The 17,500-nt window shown below is 29.8% G+C and overlaps 1 protein-coding gene across 6 annotated transcripts in view; it reads left to right on the top strand.

The window, feature by feature from the left end:
• Positions 1–17,500, top strand: part of LOC119608968 (PAN2-PAN3 deadenylation complex subunit PAN3) — a 37,006-nt gene that overhangs the window by 13,517 nt on the left and 5,989 nt on the right. For 2 of the 6 annotated variants that reach the window (XM_037963611.1, XM_037963616.1), the window contains 4 exons: positions 9,246–9,322; positions 15,222–15,314; positions 15,642–16,100; positions 16,167–16,665. In XM_037963611.1, the coding sequence (XP_037819539.1) occupies positions 9,257–9,322; positions 15,222–15,314; positions 15,642–16,100; positions 16,167–16,665 (1,117 nt within the window). In that variant the 5' untranslated portion in view covers positions 9,246–9,256. Of the gene's footprint in view, positions 1–3,112; positions 3,251–9,245; positions 9,323–15,221; positions 15,315–15,641; positions 16,101–16,166; positions 16,666–17,500 lie in introns of those variants that run through there. The other 4 variants (XM_037963613.1, XM_037963615.1, XM_037963612.1 and 1 more) reach the window with 3 other exon arrangements.

The raw sequence follows: 17,500 nt of genomic DNA, 5'->3' as shown, positions 1-17,500 counted from the left end.
AAAGTTTTTTAATTTTTTCGCTACAATCTATATTTTGAGCCAACTCCATGTGTTTTTTTAAAAAGCCTTCAGTGATAAGCAAGCCCTCGTTGTTTGTTGATTGAAAAATAGTGTGAAGTGCTTGTATCTTACACATCATTTCTTCAGTTGGTTTTGATAAGCCCCCTTCACTAAGGTGATCGATCCATGTATAAGGTTGAACTTGCAATTCATTTCTTGGCACAGAAATATTTGGTTCTTGATCTTTCAACCTATGGCATATGTAACCAGCAAGGTTTTCTAAGCCATCATACGCCAAATCATCTAATTCTTCCGCCTCAACGTTTTCTTTGTCATTATGTGGGGGATTTATTTGGCTAAATATAACTCCTATAATATATGTACATTAATGAAGCCCATTGCAGTTTCCTAATTATTTAAAATATAAAATATATTTACCAGTAAGCGACTTTTGCGTTCTTTCCAAATCGGGTGTGTCGTCGACCTCAACGTTTGCTGCATTGGACATTACACCATCGTTGCGACCAAGTACGTATGACCTTAAACGGTATCTGAACTCTTCTTGGTCGGGGTGATCATGCAAACCACCTTTAGATCGAATTATACCAAAAAAGTTTTCGAGTACGTCTTGATTAAGGCGATAGGTCAAAACATATTCACAATTATGCTTTGTTTTTAAACTCGTATAGACACCCTTTAAGGCATTATTTGACTGTATAATACCTATAATTTAAAAAACAAACTTAAAAGATTAAGTGGTACAATGTAAGATGACGTTTTACCCTTTTGAAAAGGAAGTAATGACTTTCTACCCACAGCTCGCATGTTCTTCATCAAGTTTGTCATTTCATCAAGAATTCGGTTTTGTTCTTCAATTGCTAAACCATATGCATGACAACGGGTTCTAGCATCCGCTCTCGGTACTCTTACGTTCATAATGTCAAACCAATCGTTAGTCTAAGTAAATATAATTCACAATTTCAAACTATTATCTAATTATTTAGGACTTTTACCACTTTAAAAAGCTGATGGCATTCACTCCAATTAAGCCCATCTAAAAATCCATGACTAGCAGCCCGTGTTATAGATTGAGCAACTGTATGTGAAAATAATTTTGTTGCCAATTTAACTTTCTGTCGCTGGGCTCCTGTTACATTTAAATTTGCTACGGATATTTTGTGCGTTATATTTACATCTCCTGATGACACCTCCAAAAGCTTTGTAATTATATCCTTTTGAACAATTTTCTGATCGACAATAAAGCCACTGTCAATAAAGTGGTTGCGCAATAGTTTTATCATATGCGGAACATCCGCAAATGAAAAAACTTGTTCATTTTCAAACAAAAACCTGAACATAAATACAAATGGTGATTTAAATTGTTAATTAAGAGTGTTTTGTTTTACCATGGGGCCTCTTCAGTTACTCCAAGTTCATTTAGTAGCGCTCTGTTTCCACCACCCAGATCAGAAACCATTGCAACAACTGTGTACCCACATGATTTTAGCTCCTCTAGAATTTCAAACAAAATAGTTTTAGTCATTTGACAGTCAAAATTATAAAAAATCGGCTGTTTCCATTTGGAAATGAGTCCTGAAATTAAAAAAGGCAATGAAAACATTAATTTAAAAATTTTGTAATTTTAATTTACCTCTGACCATAGCTACTTGAGCATAGCTAACTGGACCCAATGTAGTATCTGTTGATTTGTTATAACAGTATGACTTTTTAATTTTCATCTCATCAAAACTTAACACGCAAAGTTTTTGAATGTCAGACATATGATTTGACTTTGATAAAACTTTAAAAACTGGTTTTAGCAATCCTTTATTTAAATCTACTTTCTGCGCCCAGCTTTGTAAAGTACGAACTGACGGAAGAGGAAAATGTTTGCGGTATAAAAGTTTGTATAGCTTTGCACTTGCGGCGTACAACGTTATTGACTGCGTTATATCTTCTTCAGTCCATAATTGTCTTTTCATGCCATTCTTTAGTTTTGCTATTTGTCCGCGAGTGAATATTACTGAAAGTTTTTGCTCTATATTTTCAAGCTCGTAATTTGTTTTTTTTATCTGAGTTTTCAACTCTTCAACGTCCTTTTGGTGTAATTGTTTTAGTACTAAAATTTCCTGGTGATGACTGCTTATTTGTGTGTAATTATCGCTTTTTAAAAGTTTGTTTTCATTCCGAAGATTTTGTCTTTAAATTAAAAAGTCATTGTCTATAAATTTTGAATGAATACCAACGCTACTTACACCTCGGTCCTTAAATGTTTAAGTTCTTCCATACATAAATATGGTTGAATATTTTCGGAACCAATGTCTTCAATAATTGTTTTAAAATTCCCGAGATTTTGGACGTCATCGGTGATATTTTCTTTTTGTTCTATATTTTTAATGCAATTATATTCTTGGAGAATTAAAGCTACCATCTTTTTGTTTTCTTGTTGTTCAATTATTGATAATTGTTCTTCGCCTAGTTCTTTATTTTCAAATGGGTCATGTTTTATGGATGGAACAGTACCGGGTTTTAAAAGTCTCCTTTTGGCGAACCCTTGGGTTAATGCATATTTTTATAAATATTTTTTTTAATCAATGTTATATATCCCACCCATTTCGTACTGCAACCTATTTTCCACATCTTCATCTTTAAAATGTAGCATGCATACATATGATGTTTTGGGATTTATTTGTTTCTCACGGTCACAAAAACTTACCCATTGCTTCTGAATGGAAGCGTCCGTCGGAAATAAAAAAAAACTAATTTCGCACGCCTTGGAGTTGTTGGTGCTTTTGCAATTTTTCACAGCGCATTTCATATTTAAAGTATTTTATTTTTTTAAATTTTTACAAAATTTTGTAACGTTTTTAAAATTTTTTAAATTTTTTTTAAACGTCAATCACTTTATTTGCTGATGTGACGTAGCACATCGAACACCTGTTGATTTAAACCAAAAAAACCTGCGCAATGCGTAATCTATATTTTTATAATTCTTGGCTAAATCGTATAAAACAGCAAAATATCTCTCATACAAAATAAAACAACAATTAAAAGTTTATACATATTTGAATTTGATTTTGAATTAAATTTATTTTCATAAAACTTTATACTCAGTTATAAACAAGCATTGAAACCGTGAACGCGAGCGAGTATAAAAAATCGAATTTATTTTGTTTTTATTTTCGTACGACGGCCCCAATACGTAGTAGGCCTATCAAAAGCGTAAAAAAAACAAACTAAATGGAATAACGTAATAATAAAAATTGTTTCTTTTTTTCTTGTCTTTTTTCTGATTTGACAAATCATCAAAATACTTTACTAATCTAATGGCCACTGCCAAATGACATAAAAATAAAATGTGTGAAATTGTATAATTTTTATTTAATTTATTTTTTGTGATTTTGGTGTTTGACTCAAAATTTCCTATTTAAAGTTTATTTTTTTATTATTTTTTTTTTTTCTATGTTGTTTGTTGGTGGCTGACATTCAATTGGCAAATAATACGATGAATATTGCAACAAATAATTATATATTTGTGTATGTGTTTCCTTGTATTACATACAAAATTTTATTTAATATTTATAAATCACAAAAAGTGAATTTTTATATAAAATTCATGTAAACGGTTAAACCAAAAACAGCAGAAGTAGCAACAACAATTTAACATTGACGTTGTAATAATGTTTTGAAAATGTGCTGCTGTTTCTGGTGATGATCATGATGATGGTGCCACATCATTTCAAGACAAGTGACGTAACGTGTGTTTTTACAATGAATTGTTTATATTTTTAATTATTTAATTGCTTTTCTTTCAATTCATTTTATTTTCTAATTTCATTTTCGTTAGTTTCATGAACGTGATCGTGATCTTTAATTTTTTTTATTTTTGTTTATTCTATTAATTAATTAGTTTGCTTAGATTTTTTGTTTAATGACAAAATTTAAAGTTTGTTTATAAAATGAATTGTTTGCAAACAACTACTTGTGTTTACTTCCTAATCAAGATCGAAAATTTAATGTCACACACTTCAAATGATTTTATGATCTTGCTGTGATTTAATCCAGTTCAAAGTAGTTCATGCACATAGCAAAGTTTTTATAGTAGTTCGAGTTCAGTTCTAGTTCAGTTCTAGGTCAGTTCTAGTTCAGTTCTAATTCAGTTCTAGTTCAGTTCTGGTTCAGTTCTAGTTCAGTTCTAGTTCAGTTCTAGTTCAGTTCTAGTTCAGTTCTAGTTCAGTTCTAGTTCAGTTCTAGTTCAGTTCTAGTTCAGTTCTAGTTCAGTTCTAGTTCAGTTCTAGTTCAGTTCTAGTTCAGTTCTAGTTCAGTTCTAGTTCAGTTCTAGTTCAGTTCTAGTTCAGTTCTAGTTCAGTTCTAGTTCAGTTCTAGTTCAGTTCTAGTTCAATTCTAGTTCAGTTCTACTTCAGTTCTAGTTCAGTTCTAGTTCAGTTCTAGTTCCGTTCTAGTTCAGTTCTAGTTCAGTTCTACTTCATCTATCTGTCTATCTGTCTATCTATCTGTCTATCTATCTATCTATCTATCTATCTATCTATCTATCTATCTATCTATCTATCTATCTATCTATCTATCTATCTATCTATCTATCTATCTATCTCTATCTATCTATCTATCTATTTATCTATCTATCTATCTATCTATATCTATCTATCTATCTATCTATCTATCTATCTATCTATCTATCTATCTATCTATACTATCTATATCTATCTATCTATCTATCTATCTATCTATCTATCTATCTATCTATCTATCATCTATCTATCTATATCTATCTATATCTATCTATCTATCTATCTATCTATCTATCTATCTATCTATCTATCTATCTATCTATCTATCTATCTATCTATCTATCTATCTATCTATCTATCTATCTATCTGTCTGTCTGTCTGTCTATCTATCTATCTATTTATCTATTTATCTATCTATCTATTTATCTATCTATTTATCTATCTATCTATCTATCTATCTATCTATCTATCTATCTATCTATCTATCTATTTATCTATCTATTTATCTATCTATCTATCTATCTATCTATCTATCTATCTATCTATCTATCTATCTATCTATCTATCTATCTATCTATCTATCTATCTATCTATCTATCTATCTATCTATCTATCTATCTACCTATCTATCCAATAAAATTTTAATTGTTTTGGCTATTCGTTCCTTCCCCTTAATTTAAAACTTATTTGTTTTGTATAAACAAATAAATAAAAACCCATTTCTTTTACCTTCTACCAACACTCACACATATGTTTACTTTAATTATTCTACTTTTATATTTGTGTGTGTGTGTTATTTCTTTTTCACTAATCATTTCAAATGCACTTTATTATTTATAAATTTTTTAAACACTTTCTTTTAAAATCATACATTTGAAAGCAAAACGAAGAATCTAATCATATTTTTCAACAAATTTAATCAGTCAAACAAAAAAACACACACACTATACAAAAATGTATTTCATTTTCTATTTATTAATTCTTATTTTGGCATTAGAAATCAACAAAAAAAAAGAAAGAAAAATAAATAAATGAGAAAATAAGTAAAATGTTTTTATTTTCAAATTTTCAAGGTCAATTTTGTTATGTGTGTTTGAGTGTAAAAGACATTGCCTTTTGATTAAGGAAAGAAAAATAAAATATTTTATATAAACGGAAAAGAAATAAAATTTTATATACAAAATCATACAACAACACACCAGAAGTAAAGACTAAAATTTTAACAAAAATGGGTTGAATTTATTGTAAACAAATTGTAAATGAGAAAAAAATTAAAAAGAAAAACACTTTCATTTCTTGTTTAGTTTTTTTTTTTTTTTGCAAGATATAAGCGAATAAACAATAAAATTAGAACATGCAACTTCTGCGATATGTTTATTAGACAGGTTCAAATTTAAGGAACTAATAGCCACGATTTGTATTTAGATATTTTAAATCAACATTTTTTAAAAGTTAGAGAGGTTTATAATTGATGACATACTTTTAAATCTCTGCAGTGTAATTTGTATTTTTTATTACAAATAAATAATATTATTTCCTGGCCTCCGGTAGGTTAGTGGTTAGTGTTCTAGTCTGGTAGACCGGAGGTGGTGGGTTCGATTCCCACCTGAGGCACTGGTTAAGGAGCGCACAACAGGCCCGATAGAGGCCTAGGTGTATTTCTTCGGATTTGATGTATATACATCCTCCTTTCAAACTAACTAACTAACTAACATTTCCATTTTAAATAAATGTATTATTACTTAACCTCTTTTTGTATAAAGAGTCTGATTATTAAGGTATAAATGTCAATATGTTTTCAACTACACCCATCGATAATAAATCATTATTTATTAAATGTTTAAATGGATATGACCAAGAAAAATAAACAATTTGTTTTTATAAAAAAAACTTTACCGTTTAAACAAATAGTTCAGTTCTAGTTCAGTTTTAGTTCAGTGCTAGTTCAGTTCTAGTTCAGTTCTAGTTCAGTTCTAGTTCAGTTCTAGTTCAGTTCTAGTTCAGTTCTAGTTCAGTTCTAGTTCAGTTCTAGTTCAGTTCTAGTTCAGTTCTAGTTCAGTTCTAGTTCAGTTCTAGTTCAGTTCTAGTTCAGTTCTAGTTCCGTTCTAGTTCAGTTCTAGTTCAGATCTAGTTCAGTTCTAGTTCAGTTCTAGTTCAGTTCTAGTTCAGTTCTAGTTCAGTTCTAGTTCAGTTCTAGTTCAGTTCTAGTTCAGTTCTAGTTCAGTTCTAGTTCAGTTCTAGTTCAGTTCTAGTTCAGTTCTAGTTCAGTTCTAGTTCAGTTCTAGTTCAGTTCTAGTTCAGTTGTAGTTCAGTTGTAGTTCAGTTCAGTTCTAGTTCAGTTCTAGTTCAGTTCTAGTTCAGTTCTAGTTCAGTTCTAGTTCAGTTCTAGTTCAGTTCTAGTTCAGTTCTAGTTCAGTTCTAGTTCAGTTCTAGTTCAGTTCTAGTTCAGTTCTAGTTCAGTTCTAGTTCAGTTCTAGTTCAGTTCTAGTTCAGTTCTAGTTCAGTTCTAGTTCAGTTCTAGTTCAGTTCTAGTTCAGTTCTAGTTCAGTACTAGTTCAGTTCTAGTTCAGTTCTAGTTCAGTTCTAGTTTAGTTCTAGTTCAGTTCTAGTTCAGTTCTATTTCAGTTCTATTTCAGTTCTAATTCAGTTCTAGTTCAGTTCTAGTTCAGTTCTAGTTCAGTTCTAGTTCAGTTCTAGTTCAGTTCTAGTTCAGTTCTAGTTCAGTTCTAGTTCAGTTCTAGTTCAGTTCTAGTTCTAGTTTAGTTCTAGTTCAGTTCTAGTTCAGTTCTAGTTAGTTCTAGTTCAGTTCTAGTTCATAGTTCAGTTCTAGTTCAGTTCTAGTTCAGTTCTAGTTCAGTTCTAGTTCAGTTCTAGTTCAGTTCTAGTTCAGTTCTATTTCAGTTCTATTTCAGTTCTAGTTCAGTTCTAGTTCAGTTCTAATTCAGTTCTAGTTCAGTTCCAGTTCAGTTCTAGTTCAGTTCTAGTTCAGTTCTAGTTCAGTTCTAGTTCAGTTCTAGTTCAGTTCTAGTTCAGTTCTAGTTCAATTCTACTTCAATTCTACTTCAGTTCTACTTCAGTTCTACTTCAGTTCTAGTTCAGTTCTAGTTCAGTTTTAGTTCAGTTCTAGTTCAGTACTAGTTCAGTTCTAGTTCAGTTTTAGTTCAGTTCTAGATCAGTTCTAGATCAGTTCTAGTTCAGTTCTAGTTCAGTTTTAGTTCAGTTATAGTTCAGTACTAGTTCAGTTCTAGTTCAGTTCTAGTTTAGTTCTAGTTCAGTTCTAGTTCAGTTCTAGTTCAGTTCTATTTAGTTCTATGTTCAGTATATATCTCAAATTTTTCTATTATTATTTCGATTGCATAACATGTATGTGTATACTGTTTACAAAGTTTTTAATTTGTCATTAAACTTATTCCCCTTATTTGATTCCAATTACCCCGTCGTCTACTCTTTATCTGTTGAATTAATTTCAAAGTATGTATATACTTTTTATCTCCATCTCTCCCTCTCTCTCTCTCTGTGTAATACGATTTACTAATAACACGTGATAGGTTACTATATTACAAACAATTCTATTTGGATTTGTTCTAATTTATTTATTAAATTTCTTATGTAAAATTATCTATTAAGTTAATAATAATTATTAACTCAATGACTGATTAATTGCTGTGTAAAAGTGATATAGAAAAATCTATTACAAATATAGCAGATAGAATTTCAATTATTGTAATGAGAAGGAGGAAGAGAGAGAAATGCATGCGGTTACAATGGCGTGTTGATTACGCGTAATGATCTTCAAGCATCGTGATAGGTTTTCCGAGGGTGAGAGGAGTAGGTAGTGGTAAAATTAAAAATAATTAATAATAATTGGAAATTTGTGGTGTATTTGATGGGTCATTGAACCCTTTTAGTAGAATTGTATGACAACTATTACTGAGAGTTTGCGTTAATCAAATCTAGATAATTTTAAAAATAATTATATCGATTATATTAATTTGGCCAATTTAAATGCAAAAAAAATATTGATCTTGGGAAGTTGCCTATTAGAATGTTTAATATAAATTTTCACGAGTTTGTAAAAAATACAAATTACAAAATTTGTATCATTTTTCCATTGTAGGTTTTTATAAAAATAATTGTTATTTTTATATTAAATCACAATAAAAGTATTTCAAAACCATGCGTTTATAATTCTCAACTCTAAACAAACAAATAAATAAATAAAATTTTAATTTGATGCCATGTGTTTGAATTGCAAAATTAAATAATAATAAAAAAACATTATTTCAAAACCACAAAACCAAATCATTTTAAAGTTTATGAGAACAAATAAACAAAAGCAAAAGTTCTATGGGAATATTTTATTATTAAATTTAATAAATATTAATTTGATTTAAAATGCAATTTGATTTATATTGTTTTTATTTAAATTCATAAGATTGCTTTCTAAATACACAAATTAGCTTATAATTGAAATAAAAAAAAACGAGAATTATTTCAAGCCAAAAAATAATTTCACTTTTCACAGTTCATAATGAGTTTATTTATTTTTCGTTAAAAAAAAATTAAATGTAAAATGGCGGTTGTGCTGTTTGATGTTTTAAGAAAAAACATGTGAAATTACTTTGATGTTTAATTTTATAGTAGAATATTTTTGTTTTTTTAAGTTTTTATTATTATTTTTAAAATTATATTATATTTTTTATTCTTATTTTTAGATACGGCTGCTATGGATCCAATTTTTTACTCCCCATCAAATGGCATACCTTCTGAAAGTAAACTAGCAACATATATGGTAAGTTGGGGAATTTTATTAATTTACTTTGTATTAAAAATCTGATAAATTAATCTAAACTTTGAAATAAACTTTTAATAATTTGAAAGTTTCTTAATAATATCTCAATCATGAACACCCCCTTTTCTTAAGGGGCCGATCTTCACAAATGACGTTTAAATATTAATGAGCGATTAGACTCTTAATGACCTATTTAGATTAGACTATGGGCTGGTCTACCAACTAAACATTATAGTTACGTGAATTAGATGATAGATAGATAGATAGATAGATAGATAGATAGATAGATAGATAGATAAGATAGATAGATAGATAGATAGATAGATAGATAGATAGATAGATAGATAGATAGATAGATAGATTAGATAGATAGATAGATAGATAGATAGATAGATAGATAGCTTAGATAGATAGATAGATAGATAGATAGATAGATAAGATAGATAGATAGATAGATAGATAGATAGATAGATAGATAGATAGATAGATAGATAGATAGATAGATAGACAGATAGATAGATAGATAGATAGATAGATAGATAGATAGATAGATAGATAGATAGATAGATAGATAGATAGATAGATAGATAGATAGATAGATAGATAGATAGATAGATAGATAGATAGATAGATAGATAGATAGATAGATAGATAGATATAGATAGATAGATAGATAGATAGATAGATAGATAGATAGATAGATAGATAGATAGATAGATAGATAGATAGATAGATAGATAGTTTAGTTTATTTGAGACTTGATAGATAGATAGATAGATAGATAGATAGATAGATAGATAGATAGATAGATAGATAGATAGATAGATAGATAGATAGATAGATAGATAGATAGATAGATAGATAGATAGATAGATAGATAGAGATAGATAGATAGATAGATAGATAGATAGATAGATAGATAGATAGATATATAGATAGATAGATAGATAGATAGATAGATAGATAGATAGATAGATAGAGATAGATAGATAGATAGATCGATAGATAGATAGATAGATAGATAGATAGATAGATAGATAGATAGATAGATAGATAGATAGATAGATAGATAGATAGATGATAGATAGATAGTGATAGATAGATAGATAGATAGATAGATAGATAGATAGATAGATAGATAGATAGATAGATAGATAGATAGATAGATAGATAGATAGATAGATAGATAGATAGATAGATAGATAGAGTAGATAGATAGATAGATAGATAGATAGATAGATAGATAGATAGATAGATAGATAGATAGATAGTTTAGTTTATTGAGACTTGATAGATAGATAGATAGATAGATAGATAGATAGATAGATAGATAGATAGATAGATAGATAGATAGATAGATAGATAGATAGATAGATAGATAGATAGATAGATAGATAGATAGATAGATAGATAGATAGATAGATAGATAGATAGATAGATAGATAGATAGATAGATAGATAGATAGATAGATAGATAGATAGATAGATAGATAGATAGATAGATAGATAGATAGATAGATAGATAGATAGATAGATAGATAGATAGATAGATAGATAGATAGATAGATAGATAGATAGATAGATAGATAGATAGATAGATAGATAGATAGATAGATAGATAGATAGATAGATAGATAGATAGATAGATAGATAGATAGGTAGATAGATAGATAGATAGATAGATAGATAGATAGATAGATAGATAGATAGATAGATAGATAGATAGATAGATAGATAGATAGATAGATAGATAGATAGATAGATAGATAGATAGATAGATAGATAGATAGATAGATAGATAGATAGATAGATAGATAGATAGATAGTACGTTTAAGATATAAGGGAGCTAGTACCAAATGAGTCCCGATCTTTACGAATGTGGATAGATTTAGGCTTATATAAAAAAACTTGCACTGATTTTATAGAGATACTAGTATACTTAACAAAATTAAGAGCCCCAAAACTCTATTCCGTTGTTTTGTGGTCTAAACTATTACTTTATATATAATGGAGTATAAAGTTATCCTATCAATTTTGAATCAAATTCATATAAAATTTGTATGACAAAGCTGCTTCTGTGCCCCTCAATTATGCAATTTCGAATAAATTAATTCATAAACTCAAGTTTGTGTTGTCGTATTGTTATATGCAAATATTTTGATAATAGAAATGAATTTAAATTTCTTAAGAATAATTTACCGTTATCGCAAAAGAATACTAGAAATTTGCTACTCTGTGTTTTAATAATTAATAAAAACATTGATTTTACATCTTTTTTTTTACATTGTTAATAATTTTTTGTTAAAACATTTCATTTTATTTACTTTTTTTCATTTTGTATACAAAAGTGGATTATTTTTTTATTATTAAACGACCTGTTTACGACAACAATCTTGACATACATATTTGTTTTGTTGTTATATAGTTATTTATTTATTTTTTGCATTTTCATTTTATAATTAAAAAAATCTTAAAAATATTATTGTTGTACAAAATACGAGAGAATTTTTTCACTGTACAGTTGTGCGAGTGTGTATGGTTCAATGTTTTTTCTTTTTTTTTTTACTTTTTTGTATGTAAATTGTATTTATTTTGTTCTTGTATTAAAATTATTCGTTCAACAGGTTATTTACAGTTTAATATTTTTTAATATTTAATTATAAATACAAATATGTATTAAAATATGTTTTAGTGTATGAGTGCTTTGAATATAAATTCTTTATGAGAATATGAGACAAATGTGTCTACCAAACAAAGGCACCTAAGGAGGATTTTAAAATTTCATATCAGGGGTCTAAAGAATTATAATTATATTGGAATTGATTTGTTATTTTACAAAAATCAATTTTTGTTACAATTCCGATTTACTATCTAAATTTTAGATTTTTTTATTCAAATTAGAAATAATTATTAAAAAACATTCAAATTATTTGAAATCAAAGTTGTGTTAATGTTATTATATTTATTCGCTAATAAATAGTTTAAATATTTATTTATCTTTTAAAAACATTTCGAAAACTTATCAAAGTAGACACGTATAGAAATTGCAATAAAACAATGCAATTTTAGAAATTTCAAAAAAAAAAAAAAAAGTTCTATAGACTAGACTGTAGACTAAACTATAGACTAGACCATAGCCTAGACTATAAACTAGACTATAAACTAGACTATAAACTAGACTATAGACTAGACTATAGACTAGACTATAGACTAGACTATAGACTAGACTATAGACTAAACTATATACTAAACTATATACTGGACTACAGACTAGACTATAGACTAGACTATAGACTAGACTATGGACTAGACTATAGACTAGACTATAGACTAGACTATGGACTAGACTATAGACTAGACTATAGACTAGACTATAGACTAGACTGTAGACTAGACTATAGACTAGACTGTAGACTAGACTAAATACTAGAATATAGACTAGACTAAAGACTAGACTATAGACTAGACTATAGACTAGACTATAGACTAGACTATAGACTAGACTATAGACTAGACTATAGACTAGACTATAGACTAGACTATAGACTAGACTATAGACTAGACTATAGACTAGACTATAGACTAGACTATAGACTAGACTATAGACTAGACTATAGACTAGACTATAGACTAGACTATAGACTAGACTATAGACTAGACTATAGACTAGACTATAGACTAGACTATAGACTAGACTATAGACTAGACTATAGACTAGACTATAGACTAGACTATAGACTAGACTATAGACTAGACTATAGACTAGACTATAGACTAGACTATAGACTAGACTATAGACTAGACTATAGACTAGACTATAGACTAGACTATAGACTAGACTATAGACTAGATTATAGACGAGACTGTAGACTAGGTATGGACGAGACTATAGACTTGACTATAGACCTGACTATAGACTAGACTATAGACTAGACTATAGACTAGACTATGGACTAGACTATAGTCTAGACTATAGACTAGACTATAGACTAGACTGTAGACTAGACTGTAGACTAGACTATAGTCTAGACTATAGACTAGACTGTAGACTATACTATAGACTAGACTATAGACTAGACTATAGACTAGACTATAGACTAGACTATAGATTAGACTATAGACTAGACTATAGACTAGACTATAGACTAGACTATAGACTAGACTATAGACTAGACTATAAACTAGACTATAGACTAGACTGTGGACTAGACTAAATACTAGAATATAGACTAGACTATAGACTAGACTATAGACTATACTATAGACTAGACTATAGACTAGACTATAGACTAGACTATAGACTAGACTATAGACTAGACTATAGACTAGACTATAGACTAGACTATAGACTAGACTATAGACTTGACTATAGACTAGACTATAGACTAGACTATAGACTAGACTATAGACTAGACTAGACTAGACTATAGACTAGACTATAGACTAGACTATAGACTAGACTATAGACTAGACTATAGACTAGACTATAGACTAGACTATAGACTAGACTATAGACTAGACTATAGACTAGACTATAGACTAGACTATAGACTAGACTATAGACTAGACTATAGACTAGACTATAGACTAGACTATAGACTAGACTATAGACTAGACTATAGACTAGACTATAGACTAGACTATAGACTAGACTATAGACTAGACTATAGACTAGACTATAGACTAGACTATAGACTAGACTATAGACTAGACTATAGACTAGACTATAGACTAGACTAGACTAGACTATAGACTAGACTATAGACTAGACTATAGACTAGACTATAGACTAGACTATAGACTAGACTATAGACTAGACTATAGACTAGACTATAGACTAGACTATAGACTAGACTATAGACTAGACTATAGACTAGACTATAGACTAGACTATAGACTAGACTATAGACTAGACTATAGACTAGAGTATAGACTAGACTATAGACTAGACTATAGACTAGACTATAGACTAGACTATAGACTAGACTATAGACTAGACTATAGACTAGACTCTAGACTAGAACTAGACTATAGACTAGAACTAGACTATAGACTAGACTATAGACTAGACTATAGACTAGACTATAGACTAGACTATAGACTAGACTATAGACTAGACTATAGACTAGACTATAGACAAGAACTAGACTATAGACTAGACTATAGACTAGACTATAGACTAGACTATAGACTAGACTATAGACTAGACTATAGACTAGACTATAGACTAGACTATAGACTAGACTATAGACTAGACTATAGACTAGACTATAGACTAGACTGTAGACTAGACTAGACTATAGACTAGACTGTAGACTAGACTATAGACTAGACTATAGACTAGACTATAGTTTAAAAGAATTTGTTTAAAATTTGTTCTTTTAGTTTGATTACGATCAAATGAATCTGTTTGGAAAACAAGTTGAATGTCATCACTCTACTCCTATTTATAAATTTAAAAGCCATTTGTCTAACTTAAGGAAGGGATAGGATATACTACATATTATACATATATCAGAAAAAAGGAAATTGTGTCTACTTTTTCAAAAGGTATATCGAAAGAATTTGTCTAAAAAAACATTCACGCAATCGAAGTTCGAAAGAATTTGGATTCTTTCGGATTTTTAGTTAAAATTATGTTTCTGTTTTTGGATATCGAAAGAATTCGCATGAAAAACATTACAATGACTAAGTGTCGAATGAATTTGTTTTAAAAACATACAATCGTACGAATTCTTTTACACTACTCGAATTTTAGTAAATTCATAATTTAAAATATGTATTGTTAATTCCAAATTTCTAATACAATTTATCTTGTATTATTTTTTTATATCCAAAAAAAACACACAAAATAAAACAACCACAAACCAAAAACAAAAAAAATATATATTTTTCAAGAATCGACAAAATGTTGCAACACCAACTTACGGTATAAATGCGGGATTTTCTTTACTTAATATGGACTCACCATTGTCGATTAAGAAGTCTCAGGTAAACCAAGTAAAATAAACTAGAATATTTAGTAAAACAATTTAGAATAGCACTTAGTATGTAAATATGGAAAACTAAATTTTGAAAATCGAATTTAGTTTGTAAAAAGTGTGTTGTGTTGTCAAAAGTTGGCTATTGTGTATGTGTGTATGTGTGTAAATGTTGTGAACAAATTAGTATTAGTTCATAAAAACAAAATCCTAAAAGTTAAAGCTAAATTATATACTTTGCAAATTTTAATTTACAAAATAAAGCTTTTTTTTTGAAAAATATATGAATTTCAAATATTTGAATAATTTTAGTTAATCCTTTATATTTACAAAATAGGTAACACCACAATCGCCCGAATTCATTCCAACACGTATCAGTTCATCACCCAATTTCTATTCGCCATATCATACTCCAATGTTAAATGGTGTAACGTCTGTTGGTAATAACGTCGTTAATGGTCTAACGCCCACAAGTACAGCAGCTAAATCGGTTAATGGTACACCCTCTATGTTGGGTCTGCAAAAAGCAACAGCCGCTGCCGTGGCACAACAAAAGCAATTACAACAACAGCAACAACAAAAACACAATAGCCACGTTAACGGCGGCACAAAACAAATCGGACAAACGAGCGCCAATCAAGGAGGATACGTAGGCATGACAACGACACCGTTAAAAGGTGGACGCAATAGTTTGCTGCGCAACGAATCACCCTCGAGTATAGGTGAGAAATCACCGCCACGTATGACACCACACGCATCGCCCATACCCACCACATTACCAGCCAATGTACATCAGGTTAGTTCTGGGACAACTTCTTACAAAAATTTCTTTATATTAAAATTTATTAAAAATTTCCTTTAGGAAAATGTTGGCGGTACCATCTACTTTTATCCAACTGCCAATCATACGACCAGCCAGAATACCAACACCGTCGGTGTACCCAGCGGCGTTGTCGATCCAACGTCCGCCCATCATGCCGGTCCCACAGGTGTGGGCGTGGGTGTTATGGCACCCATAACACCCGTCCAACCATCGCTCATGTATACGGGTCATGTGTATCCGGGTCCTGCCTCAAATGTCATAACAATGCAACCGAAAACACAACTAGAATCGGCATTCTTTCTGCCCGACGAAATGCGCGCCGAAATTTTGTCGCGTAATGTGATCTCGAATTTAATGTTAGATGCCAGTGAAGCAGCACAACACGCCCTACCCATGGAAATTGATAATTATCATACGTTGTATCCGTTAGAAGCGTTGCCCGTGCAGCCGCTGCACGCCAAGTTAACTCTGCCCTCTTCCACCTATAAGGCAACACATAGTACAACTGGTATCAAATATTGTCTGAGAAGGTTACATGGTGAGTTTTATGCGTTGGTTAAAAAATCGCCACTTATTTGTAAGACATTCAAATTTCTAGTCTGTAGTCTAGATTATAGTCTAGTCTATAATCTAGCCTATAGTCTTGCCTATAGACTAATCAACAGTGTAGTCAATAGAATAGTCTAGTCCATAGTATGATCTATAGTCTAGTCTAAAGACTAAAGTCTATATATGTAAACTAGACTAAAGTCTATATATGTAGACTAGACTAAAGTCTAATCTATAATCTAGACTATAGTTCAGTCTATAATCTAGTCAATAGTCTATTATATACACTAAGCTATTTTCTAGTGTATAGCCCGGTCTTTTCAATAGTCTAGCCTATTGTCCAGTCTATCCATATCCATAGAATAATCCAGTCTATAGTCTAGTCTTTAGTCTAGTCTATAGTCTAGTCTTTAGTCTAGTCTATAGTCTAGTCTTTAGTCTAGTCTATAGTCTAGTCTATAGTCTCGTCTATAGTCTAGTCTATAGTGTAATCTATAGTATACTCCAGAGTCTAGCCTATAGTTTACTCTAGTCTATAATCTAGTCTAGTCTATAGTCTAGTCTATAGTCTAGTCTATAACCTAGACTATAGTCTAGTCTATAATCTACTCAGTAGTCTAGTCTACAGACTAGTCTATTCTCTAGCCTATTATCTAGTCTATAGTCTAGTCTAAAGTCTAATCTATAGTCTAGTATATAGTATAATCTATAGTCTAGTCTATAGTCTAATCCATAGTCTAGTCTATAGTATAGACTATAGTCTAGTCTAGTCTATAGTCTAGTCTATAGTCTAGTCTATGGTCTAGTCTATAGTCTAGTCTATG

Source organism: Lucilia sericata, unplaced genomic scaffold, assembly GCF_015586225.1.
Source record: "Lucilia sericata isolate MDLA Ls3-8-SP2 unplaced genomic scaffold, ASM1558622v1 Contig000906F_arrow, whole genome shotgun sequence".
In the NCBI taxonomy this organism is placed as follows: Eukaryota; Metazoa; Arthropoda; class Insecta; order Diptera; family Calliphoridae; genus Lucilia; species Lucilia sericata.
Note: the sequence above shows the minus strand (reverse complement) of the source record. Positions and strands in the feature narration are given on the sequence as shown.